General features: G+C 37.8%; 3 protein-coding genes across 3 annotated transcripts in view; 1 reads left to right on the top strand and 2 right to left on the bottom strand.

The window, feature by feature from the left end:
* The window catches only part of LOC105395559 (putative fatty acyl-CoA reductase CG8306), a 36,304-nt gene extending 34,867 nt beyond the window's left edge, over positions 1–1,437 (bottom strand). The window contains exon 1 of the mRNA XM_048631996.1: positions 1,371–1,437. The gene's annotated coding sequence lies outside the window, so the exon portion shown is untranslated. The remainder of the gene's footprint in view (positions 1–1,370) is intronic.
* Positions 1,438–1,901: 464 nt separating this feature from the next.
* Positions 1,902–26,010, top strand: part of LOC105381494 — a 63,256-nt gene continuing 39,147 nt past the window's right edge. The window contains exon 1 of the mRNA XM_048632155.1: positions 1,902–1,979. The gene's annotated coding sequence lies outside the window, so the exon portion shown is untranslated. The remainder of the gene's footprint in view (positions 1,980–26,010) is intronic.
* The window catches only part of LOC105395561, a 44,399-nt gene continuing 29,685 nt past the window's right edge, over positions 11,297–26,010 (bottom strand). Inside the window, exons 2-21 of the mRNA XM_048632159.1 lie at positions 24,838–24,928; positions 23,954–24,140; positions 22,387–22,621; positions 21,847–22,012; positions 21,031–21,226; positions 20,789–20,865; positions 20,295–20,493; positions 19,569–19,704; positions 19,039–19,156; positions 18,312–18,504; positions 17,728–17,887; positions 16,756–17,305; positions 16,275–16,452; positions 16,036–16,081; positions 15,803–15,940; positions 13,814–13,944; positions 13,003–13,513; positions 12,514–12,667; positions 12,041–12,227; positions 11,297–11,534 (exon numbers count right to left, since the gene is read on the bottom strand). Of these exons, the coding sequence (XP_048488116.1) occupies positions 11,454–11,534; positions 12,041–12,227; positions 12,514–12,667; positions 13,003–13,513; positions 13,814–13,944; positions 15,803–15,940; positions 16,036–16,081; positions 16,275–16,452; positions 16,756–17,305; positions 17,728–17,887; positions 18,312–18,504; positions 19,039–19,156; positions 19,569–19,704; positions 20,295–20,493; positions 20,789–20,865; positions 21,031–21,226; positions 21,847–22,012; positions 22,387–22,621; positions 23,954–24,140; positions 24,838–24,928 (3,734 nt within the window). The 3' untranslated portion in view covers positions 11,297–11,453. The remainder of the gene's footprint in view (positions 11,535–12,040; positions 12,228–12,513; positions 12,668–13,002; positions 13,514–13,813; positions 13,945–15,802; positions 15,941–16,035; positions 16,082–16,274; positions 16,453–16,755; positions 17,306–17,727; positions 17,888–18,311; positions 18,505–19,038; positions 19,157–19,568; positions 19,705–20,294; positions 20,494–20,788; positions 20,866–21,030; positions 21,227–21,846; positions 22,013–22,386; positions 22,622–23,953; positions 24,141–24,837; positions 24,929–26,010) is intronic.

Genomic DNA, 26,010 nt, shown 5'->3' with positions numbered 1-26,010 from the left:
TGAGATAAACCTCGACGAAAGTTGTGAAAAATTATTGCACGGAAATGTTCCCGCGTAAGCTCCATTTTTTACACCGACTTGTCAAATTCAAATGGTCAATACTCTTTTATTTTTTACTTTTTTTAAAATTCGAAAATGGAATTATGTTTGAAAAAACACTACATTTGATACACCAAAAAGGTTTCACTCTAATTTATTCCTAAGTATTCTATTCCCGATCTTTTCGGTGTAGCCCAAGTTCGACAAAAAAGAGGTATCATCATCACGACCCATTAAGTCCCCACTGCTGGGGCACGGGTCTCCTTCCAATGAAGGAAGGGTTTAGGCCTAGTCCATAATGTAAAAGAGGTATATTGGACTATAATTAAAAATGATCCTCCTAACAACTATTAATTTTGTGCTTTTTGTATTTAGGGGCATTCGTAACAATAGGTTTCCTTGCAATATTTATCGAACATATTTTGTCATTTTACAGATATTAAATAACCAAATAAAATATTTATAAATAAAAAAATATATGTAAGTAGGTACAGTGCCCAGAAATTTATACGTACCTAAAGATATCCACCATCTCTCAACTTCTGGACATTGCCCTTACATAACTTCCACAAAAATTGTCACGGCATACGGCACGCTCTCGCCTTTCCCCATGCTAGCAAGACAGCAACTCAGCTTATCGATTTAAAAAAGTAAAAGTATTACGTATAAAATATAGGAAAGAAGAAATTACCCATTTACGACATAATTCATGTAGGTAGTAGGTACTGCATTACTTCCATTTATAGGCTCGGTATTTTAATTATTTGAGTGTGTTTGTGTTCTTTTATAAATAATATTTAACTTAGTAAAAAGAATATAGTTACCAATATCGGTTTATCAGGTGATCTACTATACCCACCATAGGCATACCTATACATTCACATTAAACTTATGTATATATAAAATAAATTGGTTATTTACTATACTTACTTACTAATATAAAACACCGAAAAAAGTGGGTTGAACGATCCATGTACCTATGGTAGGTATTATATTAAGCATTATTGTGTGGTGTCTGCCATGTATATATATGTGTATGATAATACCTAGGTATTAGGTATATGTAGAAGGTAAGTAAACTTAATAATTATCACTAAAATAATATGTGCAGTTACTGTTGAAATATGATTATAAACATACTAGAACTGTACAAAATACAGCTATTTTCCAGATGAAGATCGTAAGTACCTACCTATTAGTTTTAACAAGTTAACCGGCAAAACGAGAAGTAGGTAATTTATGGATATACTACATTAAAGTTATCTCAAACAACCACTATAGTATCTATCATAAAATACTAAAACGAGAAGATTTAAACCGTGCAGACTTACTTGGTCAAATATTATTTCTCAATAACTTGTATTTGATGCAATGTTTCGTTCAATTCACAAACACAACCGTGTGGTGTCAAGGCAAGAATTTAACTGTTGTTTTTTTGCGTCCATGGTTCTTCTTTCCATTGGATAATATTTATTTGAGTCATTGGCATTGCTGGAGCATGTTTGTATGACGCGTCTCGTCAAAGAATAAATAATTAAGGATGCAAGGAGCAATATCATGATAACAAATTAAAAATGTAAGTACGTATATAGGTATTTAACCCTAAAACATTCACACATATTTTTTATTAAATGCCTATAAAAGGAAAAAAAAGTTTTACGTCTCGAAAATCATTGCGCCGACGTAGGTACTTCGGTATATTTTTTTTATGTGCAAGCTATGTTTATTTTTAGAAAATAAGGTTTTAAAAAATAATAGATTTGAAGATGATAAAAATCTACCACATTGGTAGTTTTTTTTAAAGTTGTAAATTATTTTATTGGCGCCATGCAGTTTGGAGATGGGATATGAAATGTACTAAAGTAATGTAATGGACAAAAATTAAATGAATGTGATAGAAGCTGAGCTGGTATCCCCTGCCCCTGCCTTCCTGACACCAGGTAAGTCCTGTTTCCTATATACCTACATGGTGTTACAAAAAGGGTATACTGAGCCGAAAGGGGGCGACAGGGGTTCATTCTGAACAACTAGTAGTAACTAGTAGTAACTTAGTATACCCTGTATATAGGTAATTAGTAAAATATTGAAACAATATACCTTTCCAGACCTCTAGGTCTATTTCCTTGAATGTCCAGCAGTGTGTTCATTAGGTCCACTTCTTCAAACATGTCTACTTACTACTTACTAGAAGTTTCATCAAATAGGCAGGTATAAGTTACCTCTCGGGGTCTTGGGTGTTAGATTTGAGTATTGTGTGATACATCCAACGATATACAGGGTGAGTCTTTCATAGGTAGGTGCACATCCGGAAGTATGTCACAGAGCTTTTCATTCTGAACAACTTTTGTTATGATGACCTTGGGATATTCCAAAAAAAAAACTGCTCCCCCTACACAGTGTCACGTAAACAAGAGCTTAACATACTTCCGGATATGATATGCATCTATGAAAGACTCACCTGTATCTGAATATGTATACTGGCCAATCGTGGAGATTACGGCAATAACCCTCCAGTCTTGGAGGCCCTGCAGTTGATTTTTGTAACAGGCTGTGCGTTTGAATTTTTCCCTCTGCTTATTCATCATCATCAAAGTCGGTACTCCATAGAATGGGGATCGTGACCATCGTCAGTCAATGTCAGTATTGAGGTTGGGCTGCCGGCCGGGATAGTGTCCTCCAGGTGCTCCTGTCTGCAGCCGTGTGTGGAGCTTCGTACAGGCGGAGTTGCAGATAAGATTGGGTTTGGTCACACCATCTTGCAGGAGCAAGACCCTTTCGTCTTTTCCCCTCTATTTTACACATCAAAATGTGTTTTTTAAGGGATTCTGGGCCACTACGACCATAAAACAATGTACAATGCATGTTGTAAATCTGATTGTATCAATTTCTTTGATACTAATTTGTACGTAGATAATTTTAAGTTGACTTGGAACAGTTTATTTTTGTCCTCAAATCAGAAACGACGTCTAGCTACAGAAGTAGCTCATCTTATTAACTCAGTTATAAGCATTATAACGAAGAAAACTTGTGTCCCTATTGACACCGTCAGTAGTAATACTGATAATAGTATTAGTACAGTAGATTTAAATTAGATTCTCAGACAACGGGAGAGCATCATAGCGTTGATATAAAGATTGATTCAGTTCACTGCTCTCTCGGCTCAAAACTATTAAAGGACAAGACATTTAAGAATGAATTTAAATTGGTACATCAGAATATTCAGAGTCTTTCTTCTAAATTGTTAGAAATAGAACTATTTTCGGAAAAATTTAACATTGATTGTTTATGTATCACAGAACATTGGTTAGACGAGAATAAAATGATGTTCCAATTGAAAAATTACAAACTTATAAGCTGTTTTAACAGAAAGTGCAACGAGCATGGCGGGTCACTTATATTTCTTAAAGAAAATTGTAAATGTAAAGAACGAAAGGACATAGTTGCTCTTTCTGTTAAACACCATATAGAAATTTCATGTGCAGAGCTAAACAAGTATATAATAGTATGTACCTACAGGCCACCTACTGGTGATTTCATTACCTTTGAGACTGTCATGGAGGATGTTCTAAGGTTAGCTTCCAATAGTAAAAAGGAAGTAATAGTGTGTGGTGACTTTAATGTTGACCTATTAGGTGACTCTCCTAATAGGTCGAAATTACTGTTACTTTTTAAATCATTTAATCTTTTTAATGTCTTTCTGGAACCAACTAGAATTACATCCACGTCGGCCACTTGTCTAGATAACATATTCTGTAACTGTGAGTTTAAAGACAGTAGTGTGATAAATTGTCTGAGGTCAGACCACAGTGGGCAGACCATTACCTTAGTAAACACTGACAAGACAAATAAAACTAAGGTGAGATGCAGACCGATTACTACAAAGAAAATTGACAATTACTTGAAGAAACTAGACGAAAAACTTCCGAAGGTTAAAGTAGATTGCAATTCTAATGAGATGTATACTAACTTATTTAAGATAATAGCTGATGAGTTTGAGAGTAATTTTGAAACGAAGGAAGTTTTGATAGACAATAAAATTAAATTTTGTGACTGGGCTACAGATGGTATTCGCAAAAGCAGGGCGACATTATATGATCTGTATGAGATGAAAACATTCATACTCCGCCCTGACTTTCAATCTTATGTGAAGAAATATAGCAAAATGTACAAATGTGTCTGTCACTGTGCGAAGACAATTTTTATTAATAACAAGATTAAAGACTCGGCTAACAAATCTAAGGCCATTTGGAATATTATTAATAACGAAACGGGGAAGAATCGAACACGCGAGACTAATTTATCTTTAAAGGTAGGCAATGACATAATAACATCAAATGACGAGGTGGCGAGAGTCTTTGAAGAGTTTTTTACGAACATTCCTTTAGAAACTACTTGCAACCTAGATTCTTCAGCTACATTAGCTGAAACCCTGATGAAGAAGAACGCACCTTCAACCGATAAGGAATTTAAATTCAGATATATTAATACATTAACTATTATAAAAACATTTAAGTCCTTAAATATGAAGAAAACTGAAGACTTGTGGGGAATGTCAGTTAAATTTGTTCTTTCTATTATTAATAAAATCGCCCCAATTTTGGCTAACATTTTTAATAAATGTATCGCTGAAGGTGTGTTCCCAGATCTTATGAAATTGAGTAAAATTATACCTCTGTTCAAGAGTGGGGATATGGAGGACCCTGCAAATTTCAGACCTGTCTCGGTTCTTCCAGTTTTGAGTAAAATATTTGAGAGGGTCATACTCAATCAGATGCTTTTGCATTTCAATGAAGCTCGATTGTTTCATAGCCAGCAGTATGGTTTTACAAAAGGCAAATCAACAACCGATGCCGGTACTGCGTTAATTAAGCACATATTTGACGCCTGGGAAGACCATCACGATGCTATTGGAGTCTTCTGTGATCTGTCGAAGGCGTTTGATTGTGTAGACCATCAGACTTTAATTTCGAAACTGAGATACTATGGAATAGGAGGAAAGGCTTTAGATTTGATAGCTTCATATTTAGACAAGAGGCAACAAAGGGTCGATATTAACAATACTAAATCACAGGGGGCTCATGTAAAGATAGGCGTCCCTCAAGGATCTATTCTAGGACCATTTTTATTCCTCATTTATATTAATGACTTGCCTTTTATGGTTGAAAAATTGACTAATATAGTTTTATTTGCTGACGATACTTCTTTGCTTTTTAAAGTTAAAAGAAGTGAAAATAATTTTTATGAAATTAATTCTATTCTATCTGACATACACGATTGGTTTACCGTAAATAATCTTTTATTGAATTCTAAGAAAACGAAATGTATTAAATTTACACTGCCGAATGTTAGACAATGCGATACTAACATTATTCTAGATGGGAATAAATTGGACCTAGTTAATGATACTGTCTTTCTTGGTATGACTATAGATTCAAAGTTGCAGTGGGGACCTCACATTGCCAAATTGGCTGGAAGGTTGAGCTCCGCAGCTTTTGCTGTACGGAAAATTAGACAACTGACCGACGTTGAAACCGCCAGATTAGTTTACTTTAGTTATTTCCACAGCTTATTGTCGTATGGCATTTTGCTTTGGGGTAGAGCCGCTGATATTGAAACTATATTTGTATTACAGAAAAGAGCCATCCGCTCTATATACAAACTTGGTTCCAGGGATTCATTGAGAGAACTATTTAAAGAAATTAACATCCTTACAGTTCCATGTCAGTTTATTTTTGCCAATTTAATGTATGTACGAAAGAATATTTCCACTTTTGATACAATTGGCAGTAATCATGACATTAATACTAGGAACAAGCATAAGCTGGCTTTTCCAGCGATGCGTCTGGCGAAAGTTAATAAATCGTTTTTAGGGTACTGTATTAGATTTTATAATAAGCTTCCAATAGAAGTTGCTCAAATGCCAGAGAATAAGTTTAAGTGTTACATTAAAGAGAAACTCAGTAAAAAAGCTTATTATAAAATTGATGATTACTTAGAGGACGTTAATGCATGGCTGTGATAAGTAGTTAGCTCTGCTCATATTATTATAATAATTATTATTAAGCTTATATGTATTGTATACCAACTAGTTTTAAGTCTTTTTTTGAAAAGATGGCTCAGGAGTTTCTTGCCTCCGTTCTTCTCCTTAGACAGAAAGAGCCCCCCCTTATCCGAACGGAGAGTAATTTGTAAAAATTGACGTTCATCAGAAAATTTTATATTTGTACGATGAATAAAAAATTTTGACTTTGACTTTGACTTTGACTTTGACTTTGACTACGTGCAATGTATACAGGGTGTCCCAAAAGTCAACGTCATCCCTTAAAGGGCTGATAGGTCAGCTCATGAGAGGCCAGAATATCATAATATGACCTTAGTAAAAACTCGATAATTTTCGAGATATTGACACTTTTATAAATTTGCTGAAAATCGACACCTTGGATCAGTTTTTTGCGTGCCGCCGGTACAAAAATCCATATTGTTAGAATTTGTTTGGTGTTGCATCACCCTGTATAGCCCTGCTATTGGTCGCAGTCAAAATAAATATCGAGTAATGCTGTATGTTTTAAAAAAAACACGGTTTTCAAAGTCATAATAGGTAATCGTATTTTTTTATAAACAACTTTGACTCTACATACTGTAAAAAAAATATACCACGCAAACCTGGCACCTTATTTGATAAGATTGCTCATTTAATGCAGTTTCCAAAATGGTATAAAGCGTTGCTATTGTTTCAATTAACAAAAAAGTTATTGCTATTTTAGTACAAAACGACCTCGATGTAAAATTGTTTGAAAGAAATTTATCTGACTGAATTTATTAAGGGTAAGTCATGTAAGAATGAGTAAAAGTAAAATAGGTGGTGGGGTCAGTCGTGGCAACATAGATGACGTAAAAATAGCTAAGAAAAAGCTTACCAAACTCTTATAAAACATATTTTGCGTATTTTACACCTTATTTAAAAAAATCAAACATTTTTTGACTTTTATTTTTATTTCTCAAAATTATATCACCGCATTATTATATTAAGTAGGTACATAATCAGCAAAAAAATAATACTCATTAATGGTCATAATCATAATTTTGAGAGTTTGGTTTTGTTTAACAATAACTTTAAAATAAATAACAAGTAATTAGAGGTAATGTTAATGACAAACTGATCTGTCCCTTTTTTGGATACTGTGGGTGTACAATGTACATGTGTAAGCGTTTTACTTGTACAATATCACACATTAGCACTACTTAGGAATGTACGTTACCATGCGCTACATTTATGGGGAATGTGGAGTTGCTATAGTCCACTTTTTTCGAGAAAGATACTCAAAATGCGTTTTTTTTATTAACTGTGACAACGTTGTCTCTTTTCCCACTCCCGGCCACACCACCTATTTTACTTTTACTCATTCCAACATGACTTACCCTTAATAAATTCAGTCAGATAAATTTCCTTCAAACAATTTTACATTGAGGTCGTTTTGTACTAAAATAGCAATAATTTTTTTGTTTATTGAAACAATAGCAACGTTTCATACCATTATGGAAACTGCATTAAATGAACAATATTTTCAAATAAGGTGCCAGGTTTGCGTGGCATATTTTTTTTACAGTATGTAGACTCAAAGTTGTTTATAAAAAAATACGATTACCTTTTATGACTTTGAAAACCGTGTTTTTTTTAAACATACAGCATTACTCGATATTTATTTTGACTGCTATCAATAGCAGGGCTATACAGGGTGATGCAACACCAAACAAATTCTAACATTATGGATTTTTGTACCGGCGGCACGCCATAAACTGATCCAAGGTGTTGATTTTCAGCAAATTTATAAAAGTTTCAATATCTCGAAAATTATCGAGTTTTTACTAAGGTCATATTATGATATTCTGGCCTCTCATGAGCTGACCTATCAGCCCTTTAAGGGATGACGTTGACTTTTGGGACACCCTGTATATGCTTATTAGCTAGGCATAATAATAATTAACTCGTTAGTTACTTAAGTAGTTTAGTGACATTTCTTACGTAACCACGTACCTACCTACATACTACGTTCTACGAAATAATGGTAGGTGGTTGAACCAAGCAAGTGGATAGTCCTGATGTTGGCAGCTATAAGTACCTAGTGTACCTACTTAACACTTTTTTACCTTGTCAAACTACTAAAATCGACAATCTTTGAAAGAATGAATAACTATAACTTACCTAGGTTGATTCAACGAAGATGATTCCTATGCGTCAGCGCACACCGAACTGCAAAATGCTCGCGCATGGTCGAGCAAAATGTAGAACGCATACTCGAACATTTACTAGAAAGCTCGAGCATGGTCGAGCATCAAGTTGGGACGTGTATTCAATTTTGAAATGTATGGAATTATCATGAGATTCATTTTTCAATGATTTCACAATATGCTCTGCTCTGCTCTGCTCTTGGTGTGCGCTGAGCCTATGACGTTATGAAGACGTTTTTGACGAAATAACTAAGTACCTAACTATTTGAACGTTACCTACTTATAATTATATTTTTTTGTCCATGAAATTTACTTACATTGACTGAGAACTATTTAACTAAACTACCTAACTACTTATAGTGGTTCTACCTTTTTTGGCCTAAGATTTATTTGCCTAATCTCGTATTGCATAGTAACGTTTAGTCAGTCTCGTTTCGCCGAAAATCGTATGGCATAAATCTCTTTTAGTAAAAAGTTATTTCGCATAATCTTGTTTAGCCTAATAATGGTATGGCCAAATCTTGAATAGCCTAATAATGCTATGGCATAGGTTATACAAAGTAATAATATACGTCTCCCTACATAGCGCAAACTAGTGCCTTGTATTGTGGCCGCTATGTGGGAAACGCTCCGCTCCGCTCCGCTTTTATTTTGACGATAATGTGCACCTAACACGCTCCTCCTCGCTTTGCTCGTCATCGCACCTATCTTTAGGTTTCGACCCCATGGGGTTTAATGGCGTTTGTAATCATTATAATGGTCATTCACTTTCGATATTTTGATCATTCAATATCGTGATTTTCGGGATGTTAGGAGAAAAATACCACAATTTGTACATTTACAACATACTTAATATAGTATTTATTAAGATAATAGTAGGAGAAACAATATTATACCAATACGAACAATTTGAGCAAACGAGGCTTAGGTGTTTCAAGTTGGTGCCAAAAGAGTTTTAGACGAAACGAGTCTTATGCCACATAAGTCTTGGCGAAGTGATGATTCTACCAAAAAAGTTTAGACCTTACGAGTTATGAGAAACGAGTTTAGGGCAATAAAGATTAGGCGAGATGAGGGGAACCCACTTATAGTATATACTTATAGGTAACTAATAACTAGTAAGTATACAAAAAAATAAAGCCATAAAAATATAGTAAGTAATATTTTTATTTAATTTCAGATTTCATTTGTCGACATAACTATTGGTCACGTATATTACGTGCACATTACACACACTACTTAGTTACTTACTAAAACATTATCATAAATAGAGTTTATTACGTACTATTATTGCTATGTTTTCAATATAATATTTAAACTTAGATCCATTTATTGTGATGATTAAAACTACTTACTTATATTTTACGGGACTAAAGTAAACAAACTCTTAATATAATTTTAACAAAACTCCAACTTAAAATTGATTTAACTACTACACCTAGGTACTTTAAATTTTTTTACGAAATTTCTTTAAATTATACGTAAATATATGGCAAGATGTTTACAAATCATATTTTAAAAGTGTTTAAAAACTTTAAAACGGTCTTTAGTCCGCGTTTTAGACAGCTCAGAATCCACGATTTTTATCAATATGACAGCTGTCTGTTTTCAGAACTAGGTATATTTGATACAATTTGATACTGTGGTTAGTGTAGTTGTAATATTCTTACTTAGGTACCTAAAAAATTATTACACTAACGTTACGTAGGTACCTACTACTACCTACATAAAACAGTCAACCAAAAATGTATACAAGACATTAGGTACTTAGATACGTGGATAGTGTGAAAGACAAAATAGAATAGCAGCACCTTAAATTATAAAAAAAATACTTAATAAATAGTTCCAATAAAATCTAAGTGTAAGAAAATAATATGTAGGTACTTACACATTTTTATATCTAGGTACCGTCTACTACTACAATGTATTTTTAAAAAACTAACAAGAACTTTGTAAGAAATATGTATGAAATTACATACATTTATATATTAGCTTAATCTACACAGTATCTTATATTAATTAAGTACTGGCATGGAATGTATATTTCGAGGAGAATTTTACTAAAATAGGGACCTAAAGTAGTTTATTATTACTATTAATAATAATTTGAGTATTAACATTCATAGATCCATCCAAGCACGGGGAATAGCGTAGTAAGTATACATATTATAATATTTGAAAATGGCAGAAAAAAGGTGAAACTGCTTGATATAAAAAGTAACTAATGAAAGATATGTCTGACTTGTTTAAAAACAGTAAATCCCAATATAAGTTATTTTTATGTAAAATCTGTAATATGTAATTACAAAATGATAGACAAATAAATGCTGATTACACCTTTTCAGTATCTTAAATTCTAACAACAACAGTTGACATAAACCATAATTTCAATTCCCTAAATAAATAATCAAATCCATAGAGATTACAAATTGACTTAAAAAACGAGTTTTATAAAAACTTAACAGATATCTAAAACATTATTTCATTTCAAAATATACATAAAACATGCTTTGTGATGTTCTTTTGTTACTTTAATGATATAAAAAATATAAATTTCAATTCAAGGACGGATTACATATTTATTTTATTTTAATTGCACTTTTTTGGAATGTAGGTTTAACTTACTAAAAAAAGATAAAGTTACATTTTATCCAGGTACACTATATACTATACCTGATACTAATGTAGATATTTTTCTTACAAATACAGACAAAACTGACTACTCAATAAACTGGATGGTTTTAATACACGCTATTGGCATCTCATATCAATAATTTATTTGTACGTATACTTTGTTGAATATATGTAGTATGAGATATTAAGCTGAGCCCTATGACAGCTGTCAAATCCATATTAACTACATGTTATTTATATATTTATACCCCCTTATTCATAGAGAAGTTACAGAACGTTTTAATTAATAAACTGTTTTGTCCCTCTCCGACAAAGAACAATTTGTTCATTGACAGAGAGGGACAAAACAGTTTATTAGTTAAAACGTCTTGTAACTTTTCTATGAATAAAGGGGTTAGTTTTCAAGGGAAATTAACTTTCTTTACCAGGCATAAGCATCTGTCATAGACTAATACACCATCTGTCAAGCAAACGTCATAAGACTCATGCTGTATTTAACAAAGTATAGGTAGACTTATTACGTAAGAAGAAGTTTTCTAGGAAACTAAATACTAATTGTGACAATCCCTATAAATACGGATGTTGTATTCTACGAATGGTATCTTCTGCTCCGGCGTCAGGAAACATAGGTCCTGAAAGAAAAGAGAACACATTTCAATGATATTTTATCGCTGTTCTTCAATATAAAATATAGGTACACTGTCGGATATTCAACTGTGTAAATTAGTCCAGCAATGTTGGGATTTAAAGTGTATATCTATTTATTGTATCAAAACCACTGTATTCCGAAAGCATGGTACCAAACGTGGAAAAATAACACCAGTCCGTTATAAGTTACCCCATTTTTATATAGGTATAATTTTCTATGCACCTGATTTTGGCAAATTTTCAGTGTAGGTACTAGGTCAAATTATGTGTGAGCGTGTGAATGTTAATTTCCTTATAAGGTGTATAAGGGTCTGCTGAAAACTAGCGCTGGTGCCTTTTTGATGCTCTGGAGCAACCTTTGCTTGTTTTGTTTATTCTGTATTGTATTATTGTCTGTACCTACTTTGTTGTTGTTTTGTATCATTTTCTATCTTACATATTTTTTGTTGTTGCTGTCAGTGTGTCAAATCAATCTGTTTTTCTTCCTTACCTTCTGCTGCTGCACCATGGATCCCCTCAGCTTCACTTCCCGGTCCATGTTGCAGTCCAGCGTCATCTGCGACGCCCAGCCCTGGTCGTAGTCCGGCTTCGCGAACTCCCGGTTCAGCAGGCAGCTCTTCGCCGTGTCGTACTTGCACTGCAGGTCGCAGAGGCTCAGCTGCTTCAGTTTTGTTGATCTGTGGGCAGTTGTTAATTTGCTTTTTAGAATGACCTATCGTTATGTCTGCTGCCAGTCTATTCATTTCATGTCTGGCTTATCTTGGACAGTTAGTGACGCTAAACTGAATGGCCAATACTTTCACCAGGGTCACAAACACTAACTCTTATGTTGGACACCGACATATTTTGATTTTAGACCTAATAACCGCTATGAGGACCTACTCCATGGACAGAGTAAAGAACAGTCACATACATTAGAAGTCAGTGTTGTAATGGAATCTTGTAGAATCTTGCTCTACTCACTTGAAATTCATGTTGATGTGTTTCTCTTTCAAGCACTTGGACACGGGAACGACGTAGCTAATGTTGTAGAAGGCGTTGGCACACACCGTCTCCTCAAACATAGTGTCGTTGCTGAAGGTTTTGCCTTTCACGCCGAAGGTCACGGTGTCGCAGTCTGAAAGTTTTCAATACAAATGGTTAATAATAAGGCCCATTTTGACGCTGTTAACATTTTACAAGCAATTATTGAGTACTAAAAGGCCAGCCAACATGATGGTTTCGATCTGTAATAGGGATTTTGGCAGGTAATAATACTAAGAATCAACTTCGGTATTCAATTAAATAGTATTTTTGAAAATTGCCTTTAAACTGAGGCGAATTTGAATCTGATAGATGTTTATACATATATGTATGGTACGTGTTTGTATGGTGTGGTCTGAAATCCTATTTACTGAAATAAAATAATTTTAGATTGATTATCTCGATGATATAGTGGCAATATAATCTTACCTTGCATACCACCAGTTTCATCTGACTGATTCACATCACCGTTTAGCGTCATTTCATCTGCCTCAGAACTTATTCTGGAATACTCATCATTTGTTTCCCTCCTATTTCTGTTGAATATTTTCTTCAAAACTTTGGGACTCGTATTTTGTCTAATCTTTGATTTATTCATGTCTAGTTTCTTTAGCGCATCTCTTTTCATCCTACTAGACGTGTCATTTTCTGTTACGTTTATAATCTTGTTGCTGTTATTATCAAGTAAATTTGATTCGGCTATATTAATATATCCAGGGTCATGTAGCTGGATTTTGAGAGCGTCGTTATCACTTTTTAGTGTCTCTGAGATGTTTTTCTCGGGGATAACTGGTTGTGGTATAACGACATGATTGTCATTGGGAACTGGTTCCAGAGGACGAGCGAAGTTAGTGGTTTCGTTCAAGTCCTTGTCCGGATTGTTTCGTTCTAAAGGTTCTTGGTTGTCATAAGCTTGAGGCGGGTCCAGGCTGCACGATGACTGTTAATTAAAAATAGTTTAAAGTTTAATACATTTTAATACTTAAGTAAGTACAATGAAATTATGTTACTTAAGAATTTCATTCTTTGGGTGACAAACATACAAAAATACAAATACTTACGATGATATCTTCGACCATTTTAGAAATAGTAACAAAATCCTTTGTGCAGCAAGAATAGAAAAACCAGTTGGTGAAAGATAAGACAAGACATACTAAGATACAAAAAGTAGGAAGGAAAGTTAAATTTACTAAAAGGGCATTATCATCATAGTCAAGTGTTGTATAAAGTTGTCTAGTACCTGACAATCAGCATCCAACTCAGCATTTAGAGCGTTTTCTAGCGCGCAGCCACTGCCAACGACGTCCGCTCCTCGAGTCATTGTCACTGGACGATCGGCGCGAGGCATGTGGGAGGATGGCTGGTCGATATCTGAAGAAATATCATCAGATATCGGTAAAACTATAAGTTTATCTATTTCTATTTCTATAGATCTAGCTTAAATTGAATAGAAGGAGACCAAAAACTGGTCCTTGTGGTGCACTAATATACACTGCCGGGCAATGAAATAGTTCCACTGATATAACACCAAATTACTCCTAAACGGAAAATGCTAGCTTAATGACGCCTTCTGCAATATTGTAGAATATTTAATAGCGCATCAGAATATTCCCATGTAAAAACTTAAATATTGTAATAAAAATTAAAATTAAATGTTTTTAAAAAAATGGGCATTTGGCAAATAAAACAAAATCTGAAATTATGCGTTTATTAGGTGTAAACATGGTATTTTGATAACTCAGTACTTGGTGTTTCCTCCGTGTGCTCTCAATACAGCTTCTACGCGATTGGGTATGCTGAATACCTTATTCTTCAGCATATGCTGAGGAATGTTCTCCCATTCTTTGATGAGGGCGTATTTCAAGCAACAAAGTGTAATTGGAGGTGGATCTCGTCTCTCACAGGTCTGTCAAGCTCGTCCCAACCATGCTCAATGGGATTCAAATCGGGGTTCCTTGCTGGCCACTCTATTTTGTGGATTCCTACGTCATGAAGATACTCATTTACAACTTTGAGCAGTGTGCGCCCGTGCATTATCGTGCATGAACATTGCATTCTCGATCATTTTGGCCAAAAACGGACCAGCATGTTCATTGAGGACCTCATTGATGTATCTCACAGTAGTTAGGTTCCCGTTCTCGATTGGAACTAACGCTGTTCAACCGTCAGCAGAGATACCCGCCCACACGTGAAAACTGCCTCGGCCGTGTGCCACCTTTTCTTCAAACATACTTGTGAAAAATGTTCTCCTGGTTGTCGGTATACTCTTTTCCTCCCATCATGATGGTACAGCATAAATTGTGACTCATCTGAGTACATCACTCTGCCCCATTCGTCCTCACCCCATTCTGTATGATCACGGGCGTATCGCAATCGGGCAACTTTATGATGCCGTTCCAGTTTTGGGCCATTTGCTGGCCTGTAAAGCTATGATCTTCTTTCGGCAAGACGTCTCCTGACTGTCCACTCGCTTATTGGCTCCCTTCGAACTTGTAGAAGTTGTTGTTGAACGGCTACTCCCGTCTGATGTCGATTTCTTAACATGATTTCCGCAATGAATCGATCTTTTCGAACTGTTGTGCACCTTTGCTTGCCAGTACCTGGTCTTCTCAGGTTTAATCCAGTCTCCCTAAACCTTTAGATCACTCGTCGTACAGTAGTATGAGTTCCACCCATTATCCTGGCCGCATTTCTTTGGCTGGTTCCCATTTCCACCATGGTGATGATTCTCGCACAATCCTCGCGTGATACGGGCATGATTTATGGGTACGAGAGCCGTAAGACTTTACAATTTTATAATTCTTTCACAAAGACAAAAAAAAGAATGAAATAAAAAGCAAAACTAAAAACGAAGCAAATGTTTTCCTAAATTTTCAAACCCGAAAATTTTGCTTCTTATCTTTTTTTATCCATGGCTTCGAAAATAACACTATTAAAAAGAGTTTGCATTTAAAAATGTTTGCATAATGAACTATATTTCATTAAACTTTTTAATTCATGAAGCTAGCCATCTTAGGAGATATTAAGGTGTTTGTCGGCATTTTGTGGGTGGAACTATTTCATTGCCCGGCAGTGTAATATTATAATCAAAGTATATTTTACTCACTTCAAAAAAGAACGTGTTATGTTGTATTTTTAAGTATTTTTTGTTGTTTTGAATTCTAAGGAAAGTGATATGTCTATATTAGTTATTAATTCCTGTTATTACCTATAAGAATCGGAAACTTACGTAGCACTTGTTTGACGTAGTTCTTTGAGGCGTGCAGTGCAGTGACGGGTATAGTGGAGAGTGTGGGTAGAGAGTACGGCTCAGACACAACAGATGGCGTGGTTACGTATTCAGCTGTCGTTTTGTGCGTGCCTTTTTCTGTTGAATAAGATATAAGAAATAAAACTATCTATATTATTATGGTATGTAAAGGTGAAATAACATTATCAGAATAAATAAGAGGGGCGACGTACCTTTTGCTACTTTCTTTGCTGTTGCATGTTGTGAATGTTTTGAATACTGAAACATAATTAATTTAATAGAAATTAAATAAGAACACAACAAAAGAGTTCATTGTAGAGATACCTATTGCATAGAAAAAAACAAGAGCGATTATTAAATAAAAACAATTTTTGTAACTGTGTCAATATTTGCCAGCAGTTGCATTAAATCTGGTCTAAAGTCGCTTTTCCAACACCCTGTATACACTGACCTGTATCTGGTTCTGGTGCACATCCGGGCTGGCCGTGGCCCGGTGCGGCGGCGTCGTGTGTACATTCGGAAACTTCCCGTAGCTCGCGTACTGACTGAACTTGTCGTGCATCCGGATCTCCTTCATGGATATGAGCTCCTGGTGCTCTCTGAAGTAGAGTGCCGACATCACCACTAGACTGTGGATAGAGAGATCATGAGTTGACTGGAAGATATTGAGTCAATAAGTCTTTGTTTATATTAAGCATGTTGGATGAGGTACTTAGAAGTCAGGGGATTTAAATAATGTATCGCTCCTTGATAGAGGCCTATGTAAAGTAGTGGATGATTATTGTTTGATCATGATGTCGATTAAAGATATTAGAGTGGAGAAGGATACAATTATCTCGAATGAATAATAAAAGATTGATAAAGAGGTTGCGGTTATCGAAAACATAGAGAAAGATTTTCTAGAAAATAATAATAAAAGAGTAAATACTTACCATACGGCCATGATAAAGATGAGAATCGTTATAACGATCTGCAGAAATTTATTCGAGATCAACTCGGAGTCTCCATACGTCCTGTCTTTCCGTCTGCAGCAGAACGGTAGCGAACTACCGCAGAAATTATCACTCTCCGAACTGCGGACCCATAGACAATTGTCCTTCTTCTTTGTGATTGTACTGTAGTGGTTATCCTCAGTCGCTGCACAACTCTTTACCGTCTTGGAGTCAAGACTATCAACATAGACAGGTGCATTAGGATAATCCAACGAGCAAACATGATCCGTTGTCTTGCTTTCATGCTTGTTGTATCTGACGCAATTGCTTGTCTTGTTAGAGTTGTAGTGTTTCCCGAATTTCGTGTAAGTGCTACTTTGATGGCAACTCTTGCACTGTTTCCGGGTGTATTTAGGGGAGTTATGGCTGAGTTTGTGGCAACACTCGTGTCGCCGGATGTTGCGCGCGATGTCACGTATTTGTTCTATGGAGATGTTTCCGTCACTGTACAGTGATTTGGATGTGTTGGATAGGCCGGAGAATCTTGAGTCTATAATGAAAAATGTTATTAGTCAATAAGGTATTCAGTGAGGCAATAAGTTGTATTCTATTTTAGACTAGGATGAAATTGAACTACCTATACCTAAATGATTAAGTGTAAAAGTAATAAAGAAGTCACGGTAAAATTGAACATCTAGACGAATTTTCATCAGCATCATCATCTATACCTATACATCATACATTCTAGATTACAGAAGCTACTTATTTTAGTAAATGTGACTGAGGTGATAAACTTTGCCCATCTATAAAACCTCTATACATATCAATCTGAAGTGGAGAAGTGTAGTGGCAAAGGCCCAATCTAGGCAAGGGACTTAAGACCTTAAGGGATATTATTATGCTCAAAATGTTCCAATCGAGTGAGCCCGGGGGTTAAATATTAGAATAGTAAATAGTAAAAAGGTATCTTACCATTACTAATACTAGAGCGCGCGCTGTCTCGCCGCTGCAGTGTAGTAATTCTGCACAGTTTCTTGTTGATCCTCTCGAGCTGGTCGATCCTGGACTCCAGGTTGCCGGTCATCTTGCACAGTTCTTTGACGGCACCAATGTTCTCCATGAAGATACGATCCTGGGTGGTGTAGATTTTGTTTTGGATTAAAGCTTTCCTAATTCCAACCGGGGATGGATGAGGTTAATCGAGGACAGAGTGTGTGGCGCTGCAGCATTGGTTCATTGTTTTGTAAGGTGTTCCTCAGGGATCTGTTCTTGGACCACTCTTACTCTTATTATGATTCTGTTTTTTTTTAATGTTGTATTTTATGTTTCTTTTTGTATAATTTTAATTGTATTTGTTGAATGCTAAATTCTATTTTGTAAATACATAATTGTTGTACTACCTAGCAATAATCGCGTGTTGGCCATAGCTGTTAAGCATTATTGTTTTTATAATAAATAAATAAATAAATAAATAAATAAATAAATTATACGTTCCAAATTTCAAAATTCAACAACTTTGTTCCTGATGCTCTGTTAATACTGTCAAGGCTACTAACCTTATTAACAACAAGGAACTTCGGTATAGTGTCCCCATTAGGCAGCGTGACGTCACCAGCCTCCTTCACGGCCTCGGGAATGACGCGGCGCACCTCCTGTGCGATGACACCGGTGTCCTGCGAGGGCGTGGGGCTGGTCGGGTCGAAGCCGAGGAGACCGGAGTGCTCCGCGAATGAGGGGTCGTAGTTGAATCTGGGAATTAAGAAAATAAATTAAGATGTTTATAGTCCTTTAAAGAAATAAAATATGCAAAATGATCACAAGAGTGTGAGGTGTAAAATAATTATAATGTACCTAGAAGCTACCACAGTTATGGAAAACTTTTTGGAGTATTGCCCGCTAAGAATTTCATGCTGTCATAGGAGCCGGTTGCTGCTTCGGCAGCAGTCGTTAAGCCTAGTCAGAGGCCTTCGGGCGGTTTGAAAACATCTGACAGTCGGGTTGCCCACTTACCCGACAACTCTCTCAGGACAAGCTTGCTTGTGTTGGGGTCCACCAACCCGCACTTGGCCAGCGTGGTGGACTAGGCCTAAACCCTTCCTTCATTGGAAGGAGACCCGTGCCCCAGCAGTGGGGACGTATTGGGTCGTGATGATAGGAGCATTTAACGTTCTAAATAGTTATTTATAAAAACAACGTGCTCTACATCTACCTATATCAGTAGGTACTGACATATTAATTTTACTCATTGTAGTTATATTTTAAGGTAAACAAAGTATATCTTACTTGACAACGCGTATGCTCTGTACATTCTTGAGTTGCTGCGCCGTGTCCAACTCTTCAATGTTGTGCTTGGCTCGGGCATCCGACGGGTGCACGATATGTCCCATTACTTTCAGGTTTCCTGTTGATGGCAAAATGTGAATAAGCATGTAAACACTGGATTAGTTATTGATTGCACTACCTACCAACTAAATAGGAAGAAAATGTAAAATCTGCGAAAACTCGCCATGGTATACCCCAAGGGTTTATCTTTGAACTGATTTTATTCATAATTAATTTCAACACAAGAACACGGAGATTTCATAGATGGGTTGTGATTGTGATCCTTGCGATGTTGCAATGATCACACCCATTACAACATCACAAGCTTCACTTATTTATAAACACTTTATTGTACATATACACCAGCAATCATAAAAGAAAAAAACAAAGTTACAAATAAAAAAAAACATTTATAACGTATACAAAGGCGTGCTCATTGCCCAAAAGCAATTTCTTCCTGCCATGAATCATACTATCATAATTTTTCTTACCATTGATGACACAGGACTCGTCGGGGCGGTCAGTGTTGATGCCGACGCGGCCGTGGAAGTGCACGCTGTTGTCGGACGCGCCGCGCTGCCACCAGTTCTCCGTGCAGTCTGACTCGAACTGACCCGGGTTCGATGCCTGTGAATTTAATGAGCATTTCGTAAGATGTATGCGAGGCGTACGGTATAAAGTACGAAGTACAGAATATATATTCGTAAAACAGCTCAGACAATTAATGGCTCTGGCACGCCAAAAGCAGTTGCAGTGCGGTAGCAGTGCAAGTTATCAGATGATTCTTGGAAGTTAATAACACGAGTATTGGGCAAGGAACAGCTCACGGAAGGAGCCTCGAGTGACATAACAACTGTTCCTTATGTACGCCCGGCGGACCGTTACTGACGCTACTGTCTACTGTCAATCATTTCAGCATGCATGGTGACAAACCCTATATAGTCTACATAAATCTTGTGATCGTCACCTGACAATGTACATATTTATTTATTTATTTAATCCTTTATTGCACAAATACAAAAATAAGTGTACAAAGGGTGGACTTAATGCTACAAGCATTTTCTACCAGGCAACCCACAGGAGGTGCAAGAAAATTTTATTATAAGGTGTGCAAAAAAAAAACAACACTATTACTACAAAATTAAAACAAGTCACTTAATAATAATTACCAAATATAATATAAAATGTACACGTATTTTACTGAATACTCAACTCACCCTGACAATAATCCTATCACTAGCCGACGCGGCGATCATGAACTCCTGGTGCTGGCAGTGCGCCCGGAGAGCCACCACCAGCTGGAAGTGCCTCTGGTCCGGGTTGGGGCGCCCCTTCTTGCGCATGTTGTTGTTGGTCGTCTCGGCGAAGTGTAAACGGCCCACGGTCACTTTTGTGCCTTCGCGACGGAGCTCCACACTGGAATAGAAGTGGCATTAGTGGCCTGTATTAGTCAATTAGAGGTTTTACTAGCGCCATCTATGATTGGGTTCTTTTTTATGAGCTGTCAGAAAACCTCCTATTGAACAGAATCAATTCAATGTTTCATGGTTAAGGTTTATATGTAGTGATAAGCAACTGACGCGGTTCTGACTGGTTAGCTTTTACCACGGTGACAAATCCTAGAGCTAAGAAAGGAAAGAGTGATAATAAAATACGTTTGCAGTAGTATAGGTACGTATATGCTGTTGAAGATACCAGAAAAGATACTTACGGTACTGGGTGGAAGGGCTTCTTTGTTCGGTCCGATTGACTTTGTTCTACTCTCACTTCTTGTGATGGATCCTCAGCCTAAAACCCAGGAAGTAAACTGTCAGTCCAAACATGATAATAATTATAGGTATATCAGAAACGTGAAAACTTTACCATCGACAAAACATGTCATTGGTCAGTGATCAAACCCATTACGTAACTTATGTTCCTTGACCAAACCAGACCAAACGAGCAGACTCTTACCTTAACCCCATAAAAATGCAAGAAGAAGCTGCTAATCTTCTTGAACCCCTCAGCGGTCTTCACATAATGCGCGTCCCCAGCCATCTGCAGCTGACAGGTCACCTGGAAGTGGTTCTTCTTCTGGCAGACGAAGGCCTCGTCTATCTGGGAGAAGTTGAACCCTTTGTCGGCACCCACTACGTAGGATGGGGCTTGTCTGCGAACGGATATCAAATTTAGATTCATCAGTCTCTTAGAAATTTTGAGAATTATTAGACAAGGTGAAATATCACTTAGTTTTATCATGCCGATGATAAAACTAAGTGATACTGCTGGACATTGGGCTCTCCCAAGGAGCACAAAACATTCTTCTTGTCCAAGCCTTCCTCATCCAGCTACTACCGGTTACCTATCTAAGGTCCAAGGACCGGAGTGTATAAATAATTTTAACGTATTATAATCATCTTTTCCATCGTAAGGTTACCTGGAAATCTTACTATCAGTCTTTTATAGAGCTTTTCTGACTAAAGGCCAATGCACGGCGTGTTTAGTGGTACGTCAGCTAGTTTCCTTCAAGCTGTTAGATGAAGCTTGAAATCATCCGAAAGTCCTCCTGTTCTATGTCAAATCTGATTTTATCCGATCTTTGCTTCGCTTAAAAAGTTTTCCCGTGGGAATTCCGCGATAAAAAGTAGCCTAAGTGTTAATCCAGGGTGTCGGCTAACTCTATATAATTTCATTAAAATCGGTTCAGCCGTTTTACGTGAACACGTAACAAACATACACACAGACATACTCACAAACTTTCGGGTTTATAATATTGAGTAGGATACTCACAAAGGCTTCAAGTTCTGGTCATAAAGCGCGTGCCAGCAGCCCTGCTGGAACGTTGCGAAGCGTATGCACTGGAACGGCGCCTCGTCTCCTGCCTCCGACCCGTCCACTGAGGGCGGGGCCGCGCGGGGGGCGCAGGGGGGGGACAGGCTGTCTGGCGAGAGGACTGCTGGGGGTAGAGGAGGTAGTGATGATGAAGTGTGATTTTTTAAGGGTTGTCTCCAACGGGTTCTTTAGGATATCACGAAAATTTGTGAAGATATTATGAATTCCTGACTAATTTGATGAAATCAGCAAGGTTGCGGAGAAACTGTATACAAAAACGGGAAAGCACCAAAAAATTGGCGTACGATTGGAGAGCGATAGAGGGCTGATGATGAGAATCATCTTTATTGGATTGAATTTATCTATTGTTATCGATATAAAAAAGCTTTTCTTGATGTGAAAGCATTGATAATCACAATAAAATTTCGGAGTTTGAAATCATTACAAAAAAAATCGCCCTAGAATTTTCTACCTTTCAATATAAGCTAAAATACGCACCTGGTTCACACTTGACTTGCGAGTTCACATCTTGCGAGTGTTTCCTCTTCTTCACACTCGGCTCTTGCAAGTTCGTGTACACTGGGGTGAGCGGCTCGTGCCCTATTGTCACCAGCTGAGGGTTCATAATCCCTTGCTCCAGCTCTCCCAGCTGATTGTACCGGGTGTAGGTGATGTCCGTGAGGCCGAGGTCGTGGCGCACCGGGCGTAGGCCTAGGTCTGCTAGATTTGGGTCCTGGAATTTGAGTTTGGTGGTTAGGGATGTTGTAGAAACGTGGACACTAAAGGTTGGATGGGACCCTTTTGATATAAATTCGCTTACGCTATTAAAAACTTAAGACTGATCGGTAGCTGGTGATATATTGTACCTAGACGGTACACGACGATTGGTATGATGATGGTTTGATATATTGGAGCAGGATAGCGGTTAGTTAAAATCCTGACATGTACCAAGACAGGAGCATAGAATAACGTGGACTCGTCAATGACCAGCAAAATAAGTAGCTACATAATTATACCACCCGCTTTTACGGTGAGGAAAAACATTTGGAAACCTTCACATACTTCTAATAAGCCCACCAACCCGCAGTAGACGAGCGTGGTGGTCAAATCATCATGCTTGACCACTAAACATTGAGGGGATATAAACAGAGGTTCCATTCGAGAGAGACAGCTACCGTACTACCTCAAATAAGCAATAAACAATCGCTTGCCTGTTAAACATCAGTCAGGTCCATACGAATAACGTCATATTTGACGTTGTTAATTGCTAATGGTCGCTCGTGCCCGCCCTCCTGCCCGCTGGACTGACGACCTTAGGCGGGTAGCCGGTAGTGGTTGGATGAGGAAGGCCGAGGACCGTGTGTTGTGGCGCTCCTTACGAGAGGCTTATGTCCAGCAGTGGATGATTATTGGCTGATGATGGACGCTCGTGGTAACAGGTCTCCAATACCCTTAGAACAATCCATACCTGAGGCAACACAACACCATCGCCCAGCCGCTCTTCATACATGAACCCGCCGCCCTGCACCAGCTCGTGGGCGGGCAGGGGGTTGTGCACCAGCAGGTACTCCGGGGCCAGCGCCTGCGTCGCCAGCTCGGGCGAGTAGCTCCGAGCCAGGCGGGGGGTATAGCGAGAGCCCTGGGACGGTTCATTGACGGATTCCAACGAGTGATAGGTAAAATGCATGGATTTGACAGCTGTCATAGGGTTCTTGCCACTTCTTGCATCAAAGTAGAAAAAAGGTGGAAGGAAGCTCGCTAACTAAAAACTGAGGCACCCTAAGTAAGTCGATTTCATTGTTACGAAGAGCCCGACACACACACATTCACAGTCAAAGTGAGTCAGTCCGCCGCCGCGCGCCAATCACGTCGCACCTACGCACTCACACACTCTCATGTCACCGTCATTGTTGTGCCTAATTTTTTAGTCAGCGAGATTCCTTCAGCCTTTTTTTCTACTTCAAAGCTTTGTGTGTCCCTAAATCCACCGTAACTGCCAGATTTTACCGTGTTAGTCACACACGGCATAGAGCCACAACCAAAAGACGCAATTAAAACACCATACCTGCGGCAACACGTTGACGTCGCCCAGCCGCTCCTCGTACATGAACCCGCCGCCCTGCATCAGCTCGTGGGCGGGCAGGGGATCGTGCACCAGCAGGTACTCTGGGGCTAGCGCCTGTGTCGTCAGCTCGGGCGAGTAGGGGTTCTCTGACCCTGAGTCGGGAGGGCTTTCTGGGAGCTGGTGGCTTCTGGTGGGAAATAATAATTATTGTAATAGGAGCACTTATCTTGAGTTGCAGAAAGGAATATGAAGCATGTGAGCATTACATTTATGTCTGTATACTGTCAAAAGCAAGGCAGCAATAAATTTAATGCCGACATAGCTTACAGTTCCTTTCTGTAACTCGGTATAAGTCCTTTTCACTGGACGTTTACACTTACACCCGTGGCTAAACTAATAACTTACGGTACCAACCAAAATTACACGTAAATAAAGAAATGGAATGTTTCTACAAGGGTTTTTAGTGTAAAGAGCTAGTGAATCAGTTAGGTAATTTTATTTATTTGAATAGATTCAGTGACAACATTTGGTTTGTGATCACAACAGTCGATCAAATGGCAAATGGTGCATACAAATAAAGTTGTGTCATCGCAGATTTTGCACCCTCCATCCGGCGAGTAAAGTGATATTACTATATTACTAAGTTTTTAATGTTTATGCAGCAACTCGTTATCATACGAGGTAGGTATCATTCGGATATTATTGTTTATTGGATTATTTGGATTATTGTGAATGATACTATTATAGGTACTTAACATCGTTCCGACAATTTAAATAATAAATAAAAAACACGGCGCATTGCCTGATGATTTTTTCCCTTTTGGGACATCTTGCATATTTTTAATATTATCACAAATTGAAGTAAGTGAATGTACAACACATACCCGATGCGCCGTGAGTCGGGCGGCGGCGGGAACCCGCAGCCCTCGCCCGTCGGCGCCATGAACGCCTCCAGCTCGTCGATCAGCCCCGGACCTGGGGGCAGGGGGGCAGGGTTAATAACCTTTATTTATTTATTTAACTCTTTATTGTACAAGAAGATTGGCTATATCAGCCATTTCACATCTAAGACGCAACCCAAACCAGCAGCAGTCGCCGTAGCCGTATCAGATGGTGGACTTGTTGCTAAAATCATTTTCTGCCAGTCAACCCGCAGGAGGTACAGGAATTATAGGTAGTAAGGTGTACAGCATTAATAATAGAATAAGTCACTTAATAATTCATAATTTAATGAGAAGAATGAGACTAATCGGAATCGAGAGCGGTGGTAGCTCAGTCGGGTAAGCGCCCGCTTCTCACGCTACAGATGCGGGTTCGAATCCCGGCTCTGATATTCACCAATGAGTTCTTTGGAATTTAAGTACAATGTATACCTTCGCTCTTACGGTGAAGGCAAACATCGCGAGGAAACCTGCACATCTAGATTCTACTCGTACATGTGTACCCTAAGTGCATTGTACTCATTCAAAAACGGCGATACCTACGGCTCGCCACCTATTACCTCAGTACAAATGTGCGTAAAATGACTTGCTTGCGAGTCACCTCTGGCAACCCCTTCGGAGATTACAGTCTTGAGCATAATTACGTACTTATGTTAATAAGAAGAAAGAGACTAATCGTATGAGTGGAGCACCAGTAGATTGCTTACATTAAGCTAACATAACAAGAAAAAAACACACATATGTTATTAAGTCAATAGTCTACTAAAATCAATAGAAAATAGTGGATGGCGAGCTGCGAGCGCAAGGCCTGAGCTGGACGGAGGCCAGAGTAGTTGCTGAGGCCAGAACGGCGTGGCGCACGCTTGTAAAGGCCCTCTGTACCACTGGGGTACCATAGGACAGCAACAACAACAAAATCAATAGAAATGTATGCCCGCTTGAACTTTGGGAGCCATAGGTACCTTTATTTTGAGTTCTATTTAAAAGAACTTCTAGCCTGTCAAAGAGAGCTTTTAGGGATTTGGTACTAGTTTAAAACCAGAAAAAGGACATATTACTAAAACTTCTTATCCACAGAGATCGTACCTGGCTTTGCAATCCCATCTTATGTTACCC

This window comes from Plutella xylostella, chromosome 30 (genome assembly GCF_932276165.1).
Source record: "Plutella xylostella chromosome 30, ilPluXylo3.1, whole genome shotgun sequence".
NCBI classification, from domain to species: Eukaryota; Metazoa; Arthropoda; class Insecta; order Lepidoptera; family Plutellidae; genus Plutella; species Plutella xylostella.
Note: the sequence above shows the minus strand (reverse complement) of the source record. Positions and strands in the feature narration are given on the sequence as shown.